Source organism: Bos indicus x Bos taurus, chromosome 13, assembly GCF_003369695.1.
Source record: "Bos indicus x Bos taurus breed Angus x Brahman F1 hybrid chromosome 13, Bos_hybrid_MaternalHap_v2.0, whole genome shotgun sequence".
In the NCBI taxonomy this organism is placed as follows: domain Eukaryota; kingdom Metazoa; phylum Chordata; class Mammalia; order Artiodactyla; family Bovidae; genus Bos; species Bos indicus x Bos taurus.
Window position 1 is genome coordinate 44,822,347 of NC_040088.1, and position 20,089 is coordinate 44,842,435.

General features: G+C 44.3%; 1 protein-coding gene across 12 annotated transcripts in view; it reads left to right on the forward strand.

Moving 5' to 3' along the window:
* The window catches only part of DZANK1 (double zinc ribbon and ankyrin repeat domains 1), a 52,642-nt gene that overhangs the window by 7,884 nt on the left and 24,669 nt on the right, over positions 1-20,089 (forward strand). For 9 of the 12 annotated variants that reach the window (XM_027559633.1, XM_027559629.1, XM_027559632.1 and 6 more), the window contains exons 4-11: positions 4,847-4,961; positions 6,388-6,484; positions 7,584-7,702; positions 8,437-8,522; positions 11,957-12,074; positions 14,768-14,881; positions 16,743-16,838; positions 19,021-19,185. In XM_027559633.1, coding sequence (XP_027415434.1) covers positions 4,847-4,961; positions 6,388-6,484; positions 7,584-7,702; positions 8,437-8,522; positions 11,957-12,074; positions 14,768-14,881; positions 16,743-16,838; positions 19,021-19,185 — 910 coding nt within the window. The remainder of the gene's footprint in view (positions 1-4,846; positions 4,962-6,387; positions 6,485-7,583; positions 7,703-8,436; positions 8,523-11,956; positions 12,075-14,767; positions 14,882-16,742; positions 16,839-19,020; positions 19,186-20,089) is intronic. The other 3 variants (XM_027559636.1, XM_027559639.1, XM_027559640.1) reach the window with 1 other exon arrangement.

Genomic DNA, 20,089 nt, shown 5'->3' on the forward strand with positions numbered 1-20,089 from the left:
TTCCTTCTCCAATGCATGAAAGTGAAAAGTGAAAGGGAAGTCGCTCAGTCGTGTCGGACTCTTCGCGACCCCATGGACTGCAGCCCACCAGGCTCCTCCATCCATGGGATTTTCCAGGCAAGAGTACTGGAGTGGGGTGCCATTGCCTTCTCCGAGAGAAACCCTGCACGCAGCAACAAAGACCCTGCATAGCTAAAATGAATAAGTAAATAAATTTGCAAAATACACAGAGATAGAAAAGGGCAGTGATCCTCAAGTGACTGGGAACCAGGCTTCTGCTCAGAGCCACCCAGGCCGTAAACCCGACCATTCCTCAGGATTCAAATGGTCCCTGGATGGAGATGTTTGTGATGTGAGGAAGTTATCTTATTAGGAGGACACTGTATCTTGGATAACAGGCCATGAGCCAGTGATGATGAGCATCCAGGTGAGATGGATGCTGAGGTGAATGAGTTAAACAAGCAGTTCATCTAAAAGACTTTCTATATCTGCATCCAGATACCTGTATCTGTAAATTTGTTTTGTTATTGAGAATAACAAAACACATGCTTCCCCAAAGGTTAGCCGCCCGTAAGTCTCTCCAGCCAGTGAGCATGCAAGTACCCACTGATCATGTTATTTCTTAAATACTGTCATTCACTGATAGGTAGTGGCTGTTCAGACCAGTTGTATATTTCTGAGAATTGTTTTCTCCTTCTAAAAATGTGGCTTAAGACTTTGACATGGCTTAATGGTAAACATTTCTTAGGGCTTCCCTGGCAGCTCAGACAGGAAAGAATCTGCCTGCAATGCAGTAGACCTGGGTTCGATCTCTGGGTTGGGAAGATCCCCTGGAGGAGGGCATGGTGACCCACTTCAGTATTGTTGCCTAGAGAATCCCATGGACAGAGGAGCCTGGTGGGCTACAGTCCATGGGGTCACAAAGAGTCAGACATGACTAAGCAACTGAGCACAGCACAGCAAACATTTCTCAACTGTTTTGGAACTGGTATCTATTCATTTCTGGATGTTTACTTAACCAAAGAATTTTAAGTGTTTGGGGACACTTAAAGTTTCAAGAATTTTAAGAAATGTAAAAAAATCAACATGTAAGAAATCTGAGAAATTGCAAAAGAAATAATGAAACAGATAAAAACACATCAAAGGCCAATAGGTAAATCAACGAGCAAAGCAGATAAAGGACACTGAAGGCAGACACCAACTTGAGATATAAGAGTATTAAGTTCCTGGGCAGATCAAGCAGAATCCCTTGTGTTCTAGCTGTGAGCTTTCAGTGCAAATTAGTGAGAGTGAGAGTTAAACATACCAGACAAATACACCAAAGTGTGGTCACAAGGATGTGGCAGAGGCTGCAGACTGCTCCCCAAATCTGTGTTGCCTTCTTCAAGAATCATAGAAGCTTCCCTGGTGGCTCAGTGGTAAAGAATCCGCCTACCAGTGCAGGAGACACGGGTTCGATCCTTGGTCCAGGAAGATTCCACATGCTGTGGAGCAACTAACCCCATGCGCCACAACTATTGAGCCTGTGATCTAGAGCCTGGGAACCACAACTACTGAAGCCCGCACACAACAAGAGAAGCCACCGAAATGAGAAGCCCGCTCACTGAAACTAGAGAGTAGCCCCCGCTCACCACAACCAGAGGCAGCCTGGGAAGCAGCGAAGACCCAGCACAATGAAAACAAAATAAAATTATTTTAAAAATAAAATAAGTAAAGTTTATTTTTTAAAAAAATAGAGCCTAGGATTTTTAGCAGGACACACATGTGTTTTCAGTCCTCCTTGAAGCTAGCAAGAGCCCCGTGAATGCATGGGGTGTGGCCATTGAATGCACGTGGAAGTGACGTGGCAGTTTCTAGATTGTGCCCTGTAGGAGGAGGCAGGCCGTGGTTCCTGCCAGCTGGAATGTGGCTGTGGTGGTCAGCCACGTTGGGTCACAAGGACGTGTCATGTCCTAGATATGATGGGGCAACAGGGTAGAAAGTCAACCCTAGGCCCCGGGCACCATGGCTCCCATGCATAGCTCTGGGTGGGTTATAGCCCATTGATATGGTTTTTCCAGTGGTCATGTATGGATGTGAGAGTTGGACTGTGAAGAAAGCTGAGCACTGAAGAATTGATGCTTTTGAACTTTGGTGTTGGAGAAGACTCTTGAGAGTCCCTTGAACTGCAAGGAGATCCAACCAGTCCATTCTAAAAGAGATCAGTCCTGGGTGTTCTTTGGAAGGACTGATGCTAAAGCTGAAACTCCAGTACTTTGGCCACCTCATGTGAAGAGTTGACTCATTGGAAAAGACTCTGATGCTGGGAGGGATTGGGGACAGGAGGAGAAGGGGACGACAGAGGATGAGATGGCTGGATGGCATCACCGACTCGATGGACATGAGTTTGAATGAACTCCAGGAGTTGGTGATGGACAGGGAGGCCTGGTGTGCTGCGATTCATGGGGTCACAAAGAGTCGGACACGACTGAGCGACTGAACTGAACTGAACTGACTCTGTTTAAGCCACAGTTGTTTTGATTCTGCATTACAACAATCAAGCCTATATCCCAATACACCAGGGACATATCTCAAGCAAATACCTACAGAGAACATATTCAAGGGTACAGGTGATCGAAACAGGCCAACAGTGTCAAGCATCAGCGAGTGTGTGGAGAAACTGGAACCCTCAAATGATGCCAGTGGGGATGTACATGGAACAACCACAGGTCGCAGTTTCTAAAAAGTTAAACTCACTGACCATCTGACCCAGTGGTTCTGCTCCAGTGTATCTGTCCACATATATGGCTGGACCAGCCCTTGTTGTTGTTCTTATGATTCCAAAAGGCCCTCAGAGTAATCATCAAGGAACTTGGAAAGAGAAGAAGTTTATTACCTACAAGTCCTGGGGATTATGTGGCACCCAGTGAGGTCACAAATACAAAGAGATGGGGGCGGGGGGAGAGAAGAAGGGACAAATCACAGGCCAAGGGTCTGCTTCTATTAGGGTTGAGGGCGGGGGGCTGGGGGGTTCCATGGGCTCAGTCTTCATTGGTGAATTTTGAATGTATGAGCAAGAATTTACAGTGAGAAGAGAAAAAAATTGCCCAATTGGTCAGTCATGGAAACCAACCAAGATCTCTAAAAGGGCTTCCATGGCGGGGCAGTGGCTGGATCTTCATCTGGTCCTGTGGCTGGTGATGTGTTTACTCAAGAGCACCATCTTTGAAGTGGATGCCTCAGCAAAGCCTAAGTTAGGCGCCTGATTACAAACAAGAGAAAACCCAACCTCAGGGGCTCACACTATAAAGACTCATACGTGAATACTCATAACAGTATTAAGTATTGTAACCTCCAAACTGGAAAAATCCAAATGACTGCCCATTGGGGAATGGATAAACAAACTGTACATTTGTAAAATGGAATGCTACTCAAGAATAAAGTGAATGAATTGCTGACACGTGGCAACTACATAGGTGAACCTCAGGAACAACAAAAAACAAGACAAGTAAAGGCAGCCAGACGTGTGAGACTGTATTTGTAGGATTACATTTATCAGCATGGCAACCCACCCCAGTATTCTTGCCTGGAGAATCCCATGGATAGAGGAGCTTGGAGGACTACAGTCCATGGGGTCGCAAAGAGTCAGACATGACTGAGCAACTAAGCTCAGCACAGCACAGAAAAGGCAAAACTATGAAGACAGGAAGCAGGTCAGTGGTTGCCTGGTGTAGGAGGTGGAAGTGAGGAGTAACTAGAAACAGGTTGTTGTAACCCTGGACTGTGGTGGTAGGTGCACAGTTGTATAAATGTATGGAGTATCATCAAATTATATACCTAGAGTAAGTGCATTTTATGTCATGTACATTATACCTCAGTAAAAATGTTTAGAAAAATAAAGAGTGTATAGATGAGCTGCTGGTGCTGAGGGGAAATCACCTCCAGAATTTACTTCTGGCCACCTCTCTGTTGGTTTCTCATGGGACTTCTATTGCATCATGGAGGAACAAGATTAATTGTGAAATATTATGAATAAATTGAAAACTGGCTAGTATTTGGGGAATAACTGTTAAAATCTTCCAGGGCAGTGTATATTATGCTACCCACAGTTGGGATAAGGAAAATTCCCATAACTTATGTGGAATGAATGATATACAGGTAACCTCATTCTTTGCTTCAGAATAGTTTCAGGATTAAGGTATGACATCTTTATGGTGAATGTGGTAGATAGTCCTCCAAATGGCCCCCCAGTGAGCCATGCCTCCCACAATATCCCCTCCTTCTGAATCTGGGCTGGCCCTACAACTTACTTTTGACCAAGAGAATGCTCCAGACATGACGCTAAGGCCAGACCACAAGAAGCCTTGCAGTATCTGCTCTGGTCTCTTGGAACATAAAAGCTGGGAGAAGCCAGCCACCTTGTAGGAAGTCTTTGATTTACCTGAGACCTACTACTATGAGGAACCCCAAGTTCACCACCTGTAAAGGGAGACAGAAGGGAAGGAGGGAGATGACTGGCAAGTCCCCAGCTGACTTAGAACCTGAGGGGAGAAACCATTTTGGACATCTGACTGAGTTGTACTTTCACTTGACTCTGGCCCAAGCTGACACCTGACTGCAACCACACGAGAGGTGGCAAACCCACACCTCTGTGTTCTAAGACATAATGTTTTGCAGTGGCTTATTACATAGCAAGAGATAACTGAATAAGAGTAAGGTTAAAACCATAGAAATGCTAATATTTTGGTCTCTCCAATTTAAAATATTAATATAATAAATTCATTCTAGAGTCATCTTAATTGCTGGACACCTTGTCTTTGAACCTTTGTGTGACACACAGACTTTTCCTGTTTGGAATAATTTTCAGAGACTGCAGAGAGAGTGCCATTGTAACAAAGGTGTTTCAGGTGGACTCTATTCCACCAGATCCAGTCTCTCCAGAAGACACTGTGGAAAATGCTCTCAAGGACCCTCCGAAGCAGGCAAGTACTGACACTATGATGCATTTGAATCGTCACCACATCCCTGGTCTCTTTCCTCAGTGGTCACATCTTCCCCTTCATTTACCCCCAGAGTCAGTCTGTCATCCATTTTCAGGTTCTTATCGTTGGGGTCACTCTCAACCACTGCACAGTATCTTTGCTGGTTTCCCACCTTTTGGCCAGTCCCCACCCTGCCTGTTGGAGACTCCTCACTGGCATCTCTATCTAGGCTCCTGTGTCTTCTCCTCTTACCCTATGGAAGAAAGCAGAAACCCTCAGCCTGGCCTCTCAGAGCCAGTTTCTGTCCTCAGTCATCCTTTCCTGCTTTGTGACTCCCCTGTTTACGTTCCAGCTCAAACTCGATTGTGCATGCTGTGTTCTGTCTCTGCTCCCCTAGCTCCCAGGCCTTCTTTCATCAAGTGCTTTGATCACGTGATTACTCTGCTCCTTGTCTGTCTCCCCCATGTACTGTAAGCTCCCAGGCAGCAGAGAGCAATTCTGCCATACTCCATGTCCTGCATGGGGACAGGTAGGAGAGGGTGGAGGCATTTGTTGAAAAGAAGTATCGGGCTAGTAGGAGCCCTCAGGGGGCATGACCTTCAGTTATGTTGAAAGCTTTGTTTCCAGATACAAAGCCTCACCTCTTTAGAGAATGAACTACACCTATCTAGAAAGGACATTTGAAACTCTAGTCCTTGGGTTCTGGGTATCAGTGGGATGGATCCCAGGGTCAGAGGGTGGGCCAGCCCACAGTGAGGCAGTTAAACAGAAAGTCTCAGACTCTCGTTGGGGTGATGGGAAGTTTTTTGGGGGAGTCCCTTCAGCCTAACAATTAACCAGAGGGCAGCAAAGAGGCCGTGGGACCAGAGTGGTGGATGCAGGCATGGTGTGGGGCCCACTTGTGACCAGGGGTCTACACTGACCGGGAGGCAGCCAGCAGGGGTTGAGCCAACATGTACCAGCAGGTGTTCAGGCTTCAGCCAAGCATGAGGGACTGACCCTAAGGAGAAGAAAGCTAGAGAGAAGCATGTCTGTGTTTCAGGGCCGTGTGTGGGAGGACAGTGGACAGAAGATCTGTCTGGGTCCGACCCCACCCTGTCTTTGCCCCCATAGTCTGGTGGTCCCTCTATTGTCACTGTGTCTCCCAAGAGTGTGACGTCCTACCTGTGTGCTGTCACCTGCCTCCAGGCTTGGCCACTTGACATGGAAGGGGCATCCCAAGCAGGCGTGCTGCCAAGCAAACAGCCCAGAGTCAAAGCTGTGTGTGTCCAGAGACAGTGAGACAAAGGTGACTTGGTGAAAACGACTCTGACCCCTTTCTAGTAAAGAAGTGCAGGCTGTGTCACCGTCTCTCCTATGGAACTTCTAATTTTCATATCTAAACAGGCGGAGTCAAGTGATTGATACATAGTCTCTTCCCTTCTAGGAACTGAAAAATGGATTTGTTGAATCAAAAGGAAGGAAGAAATATAAGAATCCTGAAAGTAAACTGGGTTGGAATGTTAACCTTGGAAAGTTTCCAGGTATGAAGTGACAGGACGAAGATACAAGTTAATATTCTAAACCACCAAACAGGTTCAGGGCTTGTGTTCTTGTCTTCCGAGGGGTTGACTAAGAAACACCAGGACAGTACAGTAAGATCTCATTTGACTTTTAATGCCATCCTGGCTACAGGAAGGAGAGTCAAGCTATCCAGCAGACTCAGATTTATCTATTCATTGCAGCACGGGAGACTACGTGGTACAGGAACCGTGGCAATCTCATCAACTAAAGTACAGACAACAGTTGCTGGGGGAAGGTGGGGTTTGGATGAAATTTAAATGAAAGAAGAGTTCTGATAGGTAGGCGAAGCAGAGATCAGTGGGAAATGGTCGCCATGAGGTATGGACCCGAGAAGGGGACCAGGGTTCTGTTTCCTTGGAAACAACAAAGACACATGTGGAAGGTAGTGCCCAGAGACCTTTCTCTGAAGCTCTGCACTTGGGTTGGACATTGAGGCTGCTTCTCTGTGGTTGGATGGCATCACCAACTCAATAGACACAAGTCTGAGCAAACTCTGGGAGACAGTGTAGGACAGGGGAGCCTGGTGTGCGGCCATCCATGGGGTCACAAAGAGTCAGGCATGACTGAGCGACTGAACAACAACTCTATGTCACAGTGACCTGGGTCTTCCAGGCAACAGTTGGATGTTTCATTCTTACTGATAGGATTTCAAACAGCAAAGTTTTCTGATAATCTGATTTTAGAGAGCAGGGTTTCTTGGTCAGTAAGAAACAGTGGTCACTCAGAGTGGGAACTGTTAGGATGTGTGACAGCTGCAGTGTGTCCTTGGGACACATAAGATTCCCTGCTGACCTTGCAACTGGATTTATCCATTCTCCCCCCTGGTGCAGAATGCTGGGCAATGTGGCAGGGCAGATTTTCATTTTCTCAGTCTGGGCCCACTTTTTTCTTTATTGCTATGAATTCAACTGAGTGGGAGCTTCTCTGCATAGTTACTACATTAGAAAATGTGACAACAGTGTCCCCTTATTAAAAGGTTTCTAACTATGAAGACACATTTGCATGAAAGCACATATGATTTCAGATATTCACAGAATGATGCTTTTGATGTAATTGTAGACATGGGTGAAAGAAGTGACCCTAAAACATTGAAAGACCTTCGCTTCTCAGAGAGTCCGCGGGAAGCCCCAACTTTCCGTGATGAATTGGGCTCTAGACCAGCCCCCCAGCAGCCCCAGGTAACTGCTAAAGAAACTCCTTTGTTACTAAAGATCTACTGTGTTTTTAATGCTTCCTGCCCTTTTCACCATGTTTTATACCAGATACCTAGTTGAACAAAAAAGGCCCCTGTACTCATGGTGCTCACATTTTATTGGGGATGGGGGCAGGCAGATATAAACGTGTGAATAATGGGAAAAATAATTAAGAATAGTGATTTGTCATGAAAAGGATAGACCTGGGTGATAGGATAGAGCCATGGTTTTCCAAGTGTGGTCCCCAGACCAGTAGCATCAGCATCACCTGGGAGCTCATCAGAAATGCAGACATCCAGGCCACCCGCCCCCACCCTGCCCCAGCCAAGACCTGCGGCCTCAGGGCCTTTAGGGTGGGCCTCATCATCTGTTCTAATTGGCCTTTCTTCTGATAAACACCCAAACTTGAGAACCCCTGGGATAGAGAATGACCAGGTAGGAAGAACAGTGTCCTAATTCAGGGGGATAAGAGAAAGCCCCCTCAAAAAGGTGACATTTTAATTGAACCTTCAAGATGAACAGAAACCAGCCCTGCAAAGATCTCGGTCGAGTAACTTCAAGTTCAGGTAAGTGAGGATCACCAGGAGGCTGGTGTGGCTGGAGCATGGTGGGAAAAACGATGGCTGCTGCATATGGTAGGACAAAGCACTGAGATGAACTCTATGTAATTTACCGTACCAGAGGTTTTGCCGTGATTTTATATATGTTCTTCATTTCAGTTCCCTGGGTTTGCACACATAACTGGCCAGAAGAGCTTGACAAGCACAGAGATCATGAGGATTCACAGGGAGACGGACTTTCTCAAGTATGTATTGCTTTCTCTCTACTGTCTGAGTACTGCTAAGACAACAACATGGTCAAAAATAATTTGAAGATGGGGCATAGCAATGGTATTTTCCCCAACTGTTTTGTTTTTTTAGTTAAATTTTTACAAAATTTAAAGGCACAAATGACATACATAAATGGCACTTAAAGAGTACAATTGATATATACGTATAATCTCAAGACTATCACCCCAATCAAGAAAATGAAAAAATCTACCACCTCCAAGAGTTTCCTGCTTTGCACCCTTTTAAAATCCTCCCCTGTGACCTGCCCCATTCCCAGGCACCTGTTGGTCTGCTTGTTGTCATTGTAGCTTAGCTTGCATTTGATCCCATATATTTATAGGGAACAATTCAGTATTTGCTCCTTGGCCAGGCTGCTTTCACTCCGCTTGATGACTTGGAGGCTCACCCATGTTGTATGCATGCACTGGACGTTTCTTTTTAACTCTGATGTGTTCCATCATATGGATACATCACAGTTTGTTTATCCTGTTTCCTATTGGATGTACATCCAGATTGTTTTTAGGTTTTGGCTGTCGCAGATAAAGCTGCTATGAATATTTGTATACATGTCATCCTGTGCATGTATACTTTAATTCCCCTTAGCTCACTAACTAGGAGTGGGGTAGCTGGCTCATATGGTAGGCATATGTTTAACTTTTTAGGAAAACTGTCCATATGTTTTCCTAAGAGGCTGTACCATTTTACACTCCCACCAGTAGTATATGATGGATGGGAGTTCCAGTTTCCCTACATCTTCACCAACATTGTTATTTTTATTTTTGGCCATTCTGGTAGGGTGGGGGTAGTGGTTTTAATTTGCATTTCCCTTGGGGTTGGTAGAGTGGGTGACCTGGATAAAGGTGGTCAAAAGATACAAACTTTCACTCGTAAAATGAGTAAGTCCTGGGGATGTAAGTGGTGAAGATAGTTAATGACACTGTACTGCATACTGAAAGTTGCTAAGAGTAAATGTAAGAAGTTCTCAACATGAGGAAAAAAATTCTGTAACTGTGTGGTGACCGATGCTGACACTGTGGTGATCATTTTGCAGTATCCACAATTATTGATTGTTAGGTTATACACTTGAAACTAATACAGTGCTGTAGTGTCTTCTCTGTCTTTATTGGTTTTGTCTGTGGTTTTATCAGTTATTGAGGAAATTATACTGAAATCTATGACTATAATTATGAGTTTATCTACTTGTCCTTGTATTGCTTTCAGTTCTTTGCTTCATGTACTTTGAAGCTCTGTTGTTCAATATATAAACCTTTTGCATTCCTATGTTCTATTGCTGGACTGACCCCTTTATCCTTACAAAATAAGCTTTTTTAAAAAAACCCATTTTTATTGGAGTATGGTTGATTTACAGCATTGTGTCACTTTCAGGTGTACAGCAAGGTGAATCAGCTATACGCATACATGTATCCACGCTGTTCCGATTCTGTTCCCACATAGGTCATTACAGAGTACTGAGTAGAGGTCCCTGTGCTGTCCAATAGGTTCTTATTAGTTATCTATTTTTAAATATAGTAGTGCATATACATCAGTCTCAATCTCCCAGTTTATCCCTCCTCCTGTGAAATAACCTTTTATTAACCCTGGTAATAGTCTTTGCTTAGAAATCATATTTTTCTGATATTAATATCGGCATTACTGCTTTCTTTTGATTAGTATTTGCATGGTGCATCATTTTTTCATCCTTTTCTTTTTAACCTATTTGTGTTTCTCTAGTTAAAGGTTTCTTTTAAACAGCATGTAGTTAGGTCTTGCTTTTAGAAAATAGAACAATCTCTGCACGTGGTGCTGAGAGTATTTATATTTATTCTGATTATTGATATGTTTGAATTTCAGTCAGCTGTCATGCTATTTGTTTTCTGTTTGTCTTACCTATTCTTTGTTGCCCCCCCCCTTTTTTGGCTTGCTTTTGGATTAATTGGGTATGTTTTATGATTTCATTTTATTTTGTATCCTTTGTTGGCTTATTAGCTATAAGTTTTCTTTTAGTGGTTGCCTTAGGGTTTATACTACGTATTTTTAACTTATCACAGTCTGTCTTCAAGTGATGTTAGACCACTTCATATATAGTCTAAGAACTTCCAGTACCTGGATAACTGCAGCCTTTGTGCTATCATGATCATTTATTTTACTCCTACAAATATTATGAACCTCATAATACATTATCACTTTCATTCAATATCAATTTTTTATAGTCCTTTATAGTTCTACTGTGGAGAAGGCAATGGCACCCCACTCCAGCACTCTTGCCTGGAAAATCCCATGGACAGAGGAGCCTGGTAGGCTGCAGACCATGGGGTCGTGAAGAGTTGGACACGACTGAGAGACTTCACTTTCACTTTTCCCTTTCATGCATTGGAGAAGGAAATGGCAACCCACTCCAGTGTTCTTGCCTGGGGAATCCCAGGGACGGGGGAGCCTGGTGGGCCACCGTCTATGGGGTCGCACAGAGTCGGACACAACTGAAGCGACTTAGCAGCAGTAGCAGCAGCATACTTCTACTGTGGTAAAAATACAGTAAAATTTACCATTTTAACAATTTCTAAGTGCACAATTCAATGGCGTTAAGTACATTCACAGTGTTGGGCTACCGTCAGCACCATCCCATTTCCAGAACTTACTCATCATCCCAAATAGAACCCAGTTTGCCCAGCGCCATTGCTGAAAAGACCATCCTTTCCCCAAGTGAACACAACTACAAAGGCTGGTGACTGTTGAGAGGCCCCAGTAGAGACTGGTGCAGGCAACCGAACAACCCAGTGCACAGTATGCAGGTACCATAGACGCTACGCGGTTCAGCTAGGTCACAGGATCGGGGCCCTGACCTGCCTGGAAATGCTTGGCGGCAACAGGGTGACTGACAAGGGAGCCAGTTCCAGGAATCCTTTCACAACCAGGTAGGTAGATGAGGGCTGGAGGACGCCGCCACCACCTAGAAGTGGGCAGACGGTGTTGGGGCAGGACCTCGGACTCCACGCAGGTGAGTGATGGTGTAGGCAGGGCTTACCTGACAGGGACTCTCCAGAGCCAGGTAAGAGTCAGAAAAGTGCACTGTGGACATTACTGGAATTCGCAGGGCTCACCCGCACACACGTCAAAACCCAGGTGCCAGGAGGTGCCAGGGCCCCACTCGGAAGTGGGGTCGAGGCTGCTGATAAAACTGCTGCTGTGCCTGGAAGCAAGAGGCGCCTGGCCTCCAGGTGAAGGGCACCATGGTCCCAGCTGTGTGGGACTTTGTGATAAAAAGGCTTAGAGAAGCACCTCCCGTCTTAAACTTGTTCCACTGCCTTTGAGAGCATTCTGCTTCCTGTTTTGTTTTTTAAGAATGTTCAAATGCTTGTCAATGTTGTGCGCTGCTCAGCACAGGGCTGCTCAGGGGCCTCTTGTGTCGTAGGTGTGCCCGCTGCCTGGTGGCCCGCCCATCGGACCCCTTTGCTCGCTACTGTCTGGAATGTGGCTCCTCTGTGCCGCCCATCTTCGGTTGCCGTCTGCCGCCCCCAGAAGGAGCTCAGGTGAGTAGCAGGATCCTTGAAGCTTCTTCCACTGGTCGATCTGGTCTGTATTTGCAGCAGGAGCATAGCACCTGGCACACGGGAACCACAGATAGTTGTTGAAAAAATTACTGGCAAATGAATCTTGCTCTATCCAGACTCCTATTTAGGAATCAGAAACACATTTGCAGTGCCATTCCTTTTGTGTGGTCTCAAAGAAGCACAGGCTCAGAAAAAGACTGACATCTTTTGATTTCAGTGGTTCACTTATGGATAAATACATGTTTCCTACTCATATGATATTTCTGTTCATAACCTGAGGACAATATGGAAATATATTCTACAAATGCCACAAGTACTAATTACAGGTCTGTATATCTGTAAAATACACCATTCTGTCCAAAGAAGCTGTTTATATCAGCTATAGATCGATCAGTACGTCTACATTTAAAAGTTTTAGCTGACCATAGATAATAACTGATATTATCCTACCACTAAGTGGTTAGTTAGTTAGGGAATTCGCTGGAAGTCCAGTGGCTGGGACCGGGTGCTTTTACCTCCATGGCCCAGATTTGATGCCTGGTCAGGAAACTAAGATCCTGCAAGCTGCACAGCTCAGCCAAAAAAAAAAAAAAAAAACCCAAAAAGGTTTGTAGTTAGTTAGAAAACATACTTGACTTACTAAAAATCAAAACCTTCACCTAAATGTATTCATCTCTTATGCACTTGATACTTTGGGGTTCTTTTGGATTCAGGTTTACAAAATGATGCAGAAGGATCTGGGAAGTTTACTGAAAAATGACCATTTAAAAAGGGTAGTCACAGGGTAGGAGGTGGGAAGGAGGTTCAGGATGGAGGGGGCATAAGTATACCTATGACCGATTCATGTTGATGTATGGCAGAAACCAATACAATGTTGTAAAGCCATTATCCTACAGTTAAAAATAAATCTAAGCATTTGGTAGTATTCACCAAAAATAAAAAGATAGTCACTAGGAAAAAGTCATTATTCAATGAATTCAAAGTCCAGAGTTTTAGAATTGAGTTATGCCTTCAAGCAAGAGGCTAGGTGCTTAAAGGGAGATGCTGTAGAAGTTAATTTAATTTACTCTACTCCCATGATATATTTTGAACTCCTTAAAGAAGGTGGTATAGCAAATAAAACATGAACAGGTCTCATTGGTTTGAATTTTCCCTGCTTATATATTTGTTGGTGCAATGTCAAAGTTGTTTTCTTACTGGTCTGAAAACAAATTTTTCAAAACTTTCTTTGTTGTTACAGGGAGAAAAGGTTATCAGGGATTATAAATATTCAAAATGATGAGCTTCAGAACGTCTATACTGCCTGTAAATTATATTTATTAACATGCCCTAATGTATAAACCGCTTTGTAATCTGAACTATTGAGTTCTTACCATGTCCTGCTCTCAGCTGGGCTTCAGGGACTTAAAGGGGTGGATCCCACTCCTAGGGTCCCAGACCTAAGACACTCAGGGTCGCATTAGAGACGTGCAGAGGGGTTCCTCTCAGCTCCAGAGCCACTCTGCATCGTCCTGCTGAAAGCATACACAGAATTGAGTTGTATTTGTTGGTGAGTTACAGCATCACCTGAATTCACCTTATCAACACATTTCTTTATGAAAGTTGGGGATTGCAGGGGGACAGAAAGGATCCTGAGTGCTGGCTTGGACCCAGATTGAAATGCATGACCTTGATTCCCTGAATTTCTATGAGCTTCGTGCTGGTGGACAAGCTGGCTCTCCTGTCTGAGGAGGCTGGCCCTCCTTTCCTTGAAGTATATAATACCTCACCTGGGGCAGTGGCCTTGAAGGGAGACTCTTCCCAGGATTCACCACCGCCTTTTTAATTCCTATATTTCCTGTGTTGAATTTTTTTTTTTTTGCTATTTCAAAAAGTTGAGTTTTTTAACTTATTTTCTAATAGAGCCTGGTGGGCTGCAGTCCATGGGGTTGCAAAGAGTCGGGCACGACTGAGCGACTAACACTTACTAAATAGAGCTCTAGGGAATACAGCAGACTCCTTAACTTCTCACAGTCTGTTTCAGAATAGACTTAAATCTAGCAATACACAGAAATTTCCCTCCTTCTAGAACTCCCTGTTAAGTCCCTGATTACTTGCTGGTTCATCAGTTGCTCAAGACAGGACCATGATCTCAGGTTGGTGCAGCCACGGTCCTCCCTGTTGGCTGGTCACTGAGCGCGTCATCTTGACCGAGCTCCAGATCGTGTGAGCCCTGGCCGCCAGCAGCCACAAAGCTGCTGGTGTTCACAGCCCATCCTGCTCTGATGGAGCTGGAGGAGGACAGGGAACAACCCAAGCGAGACCCAGCAGACGTGTGGGGTCTTCACCCAAGGTTCATTGCTTTTCAGTTCATCCTCTATCTTTGGTTGGCTTTCAGAATCTGAAATGGTTATTTTTTTTTTAACAGTTTTATCCAACTTTATAATTGCCTTTTAATGTATTATAGAAAGGATTTGTCAATTTCCTTACTCCACTGTAAGCTGTTTTTTTATTTTTCTTTACACCTCTCTTTTCTACAATAGATATCTTTTTACCTTAATAAGAAATGAGTAAAAATGGCAATTATTTAAAAGAAATTTTTTACAAAAGTAAATTAAACCTTACGTTCTAAGATCAATTTGTGCCTTCACGTTTTGCATCTGAAGACCAACCTGGCCTCCTTCTTCATGCAGATGGGCTTGTGCACAGAGTGTGAGAACGTGGTGCCCCTGAACACACCCATCTGTGTGGTCTGTGAGGCTCCCCTGGCACCACAGCTGCAGCCACAGGCCAGCTTCCGCCTGAAGGTAATGAAACGTGAATCTGTGACAGTGTGAGTGAAATCTATAGAAATCAATGTTTGAGCAGTTAAACGTCTTTCTTCAGCTGATGGCATTGGCTAACAGTTGATGAACTAACACCCATGAACAAAACCCACTCTCATTTTTGGAAGGGCATCCGCCCAAGAGTTGAAATTGCCAACAGGATCTAAACATCAGGAAAGATCCACAGAAATGTGTTTCCCCAGACATGGGTTTGGAGGACAAATTGCACTGCAGTTCACACAGGTTTTTACTCAGTATATTTTTAAATTGAACATTGTCATTCATGTTGACTTGTAATCTTGTCCTTAAAGTCACTTGATGTTTGTGTTTGCTTTGTTCGATTATGGGTCTCTATCACCTAGAAAAGGAGGATTACATACAGCCTGTCACAAGGGTGAAAAAGTCAAGTATCATGTCGAACTTCAAAAACATCTTGTTAGACAAATGGCATCATGCCAGGAACATTTTGGGGGTAGAATCACTGAACCTACAACCATATCTTTTCTCCATTTTTGAATTTATGGTCCCACTCCTTTTTACTTAACCTCAAGTATAAGTTCACTACAGGATGAAATAGGTTTAATATAGATAACTTTGGGGATAAAAGAACAAAAAATTTCAGCAATAAGGGAAGTGCCCTTATTAAGTGCCCTTAATGTACAGTGAGAACTGTAACACCTCAGGGACTTCCCTGGTGGTCCTGCTGTTAAGACTCTGAGCTTCCACTGCAGGGGGCATAGGTTCAATCCCTGGTCGGGGAACTAAGACACCCCTTGCTGTGGGGCATGGCCGCACTACCTAGGCTACTATGTTAACCATCTTTTCTGTTTTCTTGTTTGTGTGTGTGTGTGTGTGTGTGTGTATTACAACTTATCTCCAGCTTCCTGACTCAGAAGGTTGAACTTACCACTCATTTTCTAAGACAGTCTTTTCACTTTTCCAATTCGAAGTGAGAAACTACAGAGCAAATCCAAATTTATATAGAACAAGATTACTTGTAAACATACAATCTTTTGCTTGTCTTGGGTCTTCCTGTGTCTTGTTGAAGCCAGAGATCGAGGGCCTACCCAGGAGTACAGTTTAAACACTGAAAAAAAAAAAAAAACTCACACAGAAGCAATGTGAAAAAGTTAGTTTGCCTTCCTAAGGCCAGATGAATACTCTTTTTCAGGTTTTTTTGTTTTTCATTTCGGGGTTTGCTTCTTTTAAAACTACGTTCATTTGTCAGGCACTATTTCTGTTGTAATAATTTCTAAACCAATCCAGTTTCAGGGTCTGGTGTTAGTACAGGGTCTCCAGGCTGATGGACTGGAAAGACTGCTTGGTCATTTCTTTGCACAGCTGTTTTCTCATAGCAACACTTTCTTCTTTTCTTTTCTTGTGGTGGGGGGAAGTACTTTGATTTATTGAACTTAAAGTACTGAATAAGAGAAGGGGATTTTTTAAAAAAAGCATTTTATTTAAATGATTAAGTAGATATGAAACTTCGCAATCCTGGCTTTCAAAGTGTCATACCTTGAAATACAACCTAAAACTTGAACCAACCTACAGACACCACTTTAAGTTAACATGGCATATGGCTTCCTTTTTCCATGGTGTGTGTGTATTCAAACTTGTGTTCCATGGAAGTTAATTCAAAAGATAAGTTTTAGATGCTGAAATCATCAGGATGTCTGACTGCTTCATGGTGGTAGATGCCTCTCATTATTCCACATTATTAACACCCTTTTTGTCCTGGCATTACTACACTACTCAGATGAATGGGAGGAAAAATGAACGTGTTTCTCTGAAGAGATTAGAGAAGCACCGTGGAAACACACAGGTCTCTTTCCCTGTTTTCAAGGAGAGAGTGATCTGCCGCGACTGCGGCACCGGGAACCCGGCTCAGCTGAGATACTGCGTCTCCTGCGAGGGGACCCTGCCATCCTCGCCACAAGAGGTGGGTTGACCGCACGCACCCGTCCTGTATCTCAGTGGTCGATAAATGTTCATTGATGATGATGAGAAATATAGTCTACAGAGATGGGGGAGGAAGTTTGTTGGGGAGGAGAGGGGAGAGATCACAAGTGACTCATGGTACACTGAAAGCAGCATTTCTGTGTGTGGAGAGGACACTGCACACTCACCAACACACAACTGTCTTCACAGTCTTCAGGAGGCTTCCATCAAGTCGGCAGTTTCTTAGAATTTCATTTAGTGGCTTTGTGTGGAAGCTGGCGCAGCCGGTGGGGCCCCAATGGCCAGGAGTCATTCATGTGTCACTCACAGGCAGGCATGTCTGTTTTGGTTTTTGTTTAAAATTAATTTCTTTAAGAAAAATTTTAAGCTTTATTTCAGTAAGACACTTCAGATTCCCTTAGATTATAGCCTATCAGTAAGCAAAATGCATATGTACTGGTTTTGTACTGCGTTGCCAAGTTCCAAACTTCTTGTCCTAGGAAAGCAAGCGGAAAAGCACCAGCGCTGGCAACGACTGTGTTATTTTAAGCAAAAATAAGTGCCTTTTCAGCACTTCAGTGAAGTGAGGCTTTAATCCAAAGAAGACTCAGTTCCACTGTGTGCCTGCTCTTTTTTGAAGTTTAGCAAGTGGTGGGCACCATTGCTTGGCTTTCCCGCCAGCCTATCTAGAGTGTTTAAAATGAAGGAATTGAAGTACAATTCAAGTCCAGTGATTAGGTTCTGTGTAGATGATCTATTTCATGTGTATGAAATGATGACTTCCAGGTGACTGGCCCTGGCCTAATACTCCCACAAAGAAGTCAGCATTTTCCAGCCAATTTAGAAGAAAATTCCTGCTTCCTTGGGGCCGTTGCAAAATACAGCTCTCTGACTGTTTTGGGGGGTTGTTCTCATCTCATTGACTTTCCGTAAAGGAATTTGTGTGTGCTCTTTGTTCTAATTTATTCATTGGTGAGGCTATCATAGTTTTACTTGAGCAGAAGTACCTTATTTCCAGGGTTTGCAGTGGTTCAGGGCTCTCTTCCCTTCTGGATTTGGGAGGACACTGTGTAGACCTGCCTATGTGGGTCCATGTCCACCTTCCAACTGTCCACGAGTGAGCAGAGGACGCTTGCCTGGAGCCATTGTGGGGGTGTTTAAAACAGCTTCTTTGTGCCTCACAGCCACTCCAGGCCAGGTGCCTCCTCCTCCATACCCAGGCAGAAATCACTTCTTAGGACTTGGGTCTCAGCCCCTGCTTAGTTGGGCTTCCCTGGTGGCTCAGTGGTAAAGAATCTGCCTGTCAAGCAGGAGATGTAGGTTTGATCCCTGGGTCAGGAAGATCCCCTGGAGAAGGAAATGACAACCCACTCCAGTATTCTTGCCTGGGAAGTCCCATGGACAGAGAAGCCTGGGAGGCTACAGTCTATAGGGTCACAAAAGAGTCAGCACGACTTAGCAACTCAACAACAACCTGCTTACTTAAGAATCTGGAGACAGAGACCATTAGTTCTCTCAAACTGAGACGTCTCTCATTGCTATATTCATTTGCATCTCTTTGAGGTTAAACCTTTTCACTCATGTATTGACTCCAGGTGTTTTTCTATGAATTATCTGCTTACCTTTTTAATAAAACACTCAGAATTTTTTGTGGGAGTGTCTCATGTAAATAGTGTAGGAGGTTTCGTGTGAAGGGCTAGTCTCTCCTCATCCTAGTCCCTTGGCTCCTACCCGAGAAGTCATCACTGGCACTCAGCTTCTGAGGTCTGCTTTCAGCCACCGGAGGCATGACTAATTAACTGTAGTTTGATATGAACACTGACCCGGTGCTTTGCACCTGGCATTTATCCTGTTAGTAACCTTCTCATTTTCTCCATGACTTCATAACATTACTCTGTCTCTGTATACTGTGGTAGGTTCAGGCCATCCCCTGGTGCTGGACACTTAAGCTGTTTCCAGTTACTTCCTCTGAATCCACAATCCTGCAGGGAATGGTCTTGAATATCCTTCTTAATGTATTTGTTCAACTGCAGGATAAATTCTAGAAGGTAGAACTGCAGAGTCAAGAGAGTATCAGCCTTTCTTCTTTTGATGGCTGCAGTTGTATGGGATGGGCGTAAGCTGTATGGGAAGACTGTGTCTCTAATATTCATGAAAATTTGAAAGTATTTTCTGTCCTCTAGCCTAGTGTTCCGACTTGCTACTCAGTTTGCTTTAAATGTGGGGCCAGCAATCACCCATCTGCTCGCTTCTGTGGCTCCTGTGGCCTTTATGTGAGGTCCTTGGCACGACCCTACGTGGAGAGCAGCCTGGCTCCAGCTGCTGGAGAATTTGGCCTGTTTGCTGAGGTGAGGCCTCCACGCTAGTAAAACCTGGTCCCGGGACGGGGTTTTAACTCTGAATTTGTGTACCCGACCCTGTGAGCAAGCCCAGGGGACAAGAGCCAAAACACTTAGACCCTTCTTGTGGACTTTAACTAGGTGTACAAATGAGTTCAACCAGTTTATGTTTTCAACACATTGATTGCTTTAGGATTCAAAGATATGCACTTATAGATATTCATGTCTATATAAATAGATGTGATATTCATAGATATCATAGTCATAGATATTCATATCAGGCAGATATTCATAGATATGCATTTATCTACACTAAATTGAGGCCTAACCACATATACAAGGCAATAGATGTCATTGCACACATGCTCAGTCACTTCATTCATGTCCAACTCTTGGTGACCCTGTGGACTGTAGCCCTCCAGGCTCCTCTGTCCATGGGATTGTCCAGGCAAGAATAATGAAATGGGTTGCCACGCCCTCCTCCAGGGGATCTTCCCAACCCACAGATTGAACCCACATCTGTCATGCCTCCTGCATTATCAGGCGGGTTCTTTACACTAGCACCACTTGGGAGGCCCTGCTGCTGCTGCTGCTAAGTCGCTTCAGTCGTGTCCGACTCTGTGCGACCCCACAGATGGCAGCACACCAGGCTCTGCTGTCCCTGGGATTCTCCAGGCAAGAACACTGGAGTGGGTTGCCATCTCCTTCTCCAATGCATGGAAGTGAAAAGTGAAAGTGAAATCGCTCAGTTGTGTCCGACTCTTAGCGACCCCATGGACTGCAGCCCACCAGGTTTCTCCGTCCATGGGATTTTCCAGGCAAGAGTACTGGAGTAAGGTGCCATTGTCATTAGGGAGATTTAAAATACATGGGATAAAATGTATTTTTTTCTCTTGAATTTCTTATGTAGCAC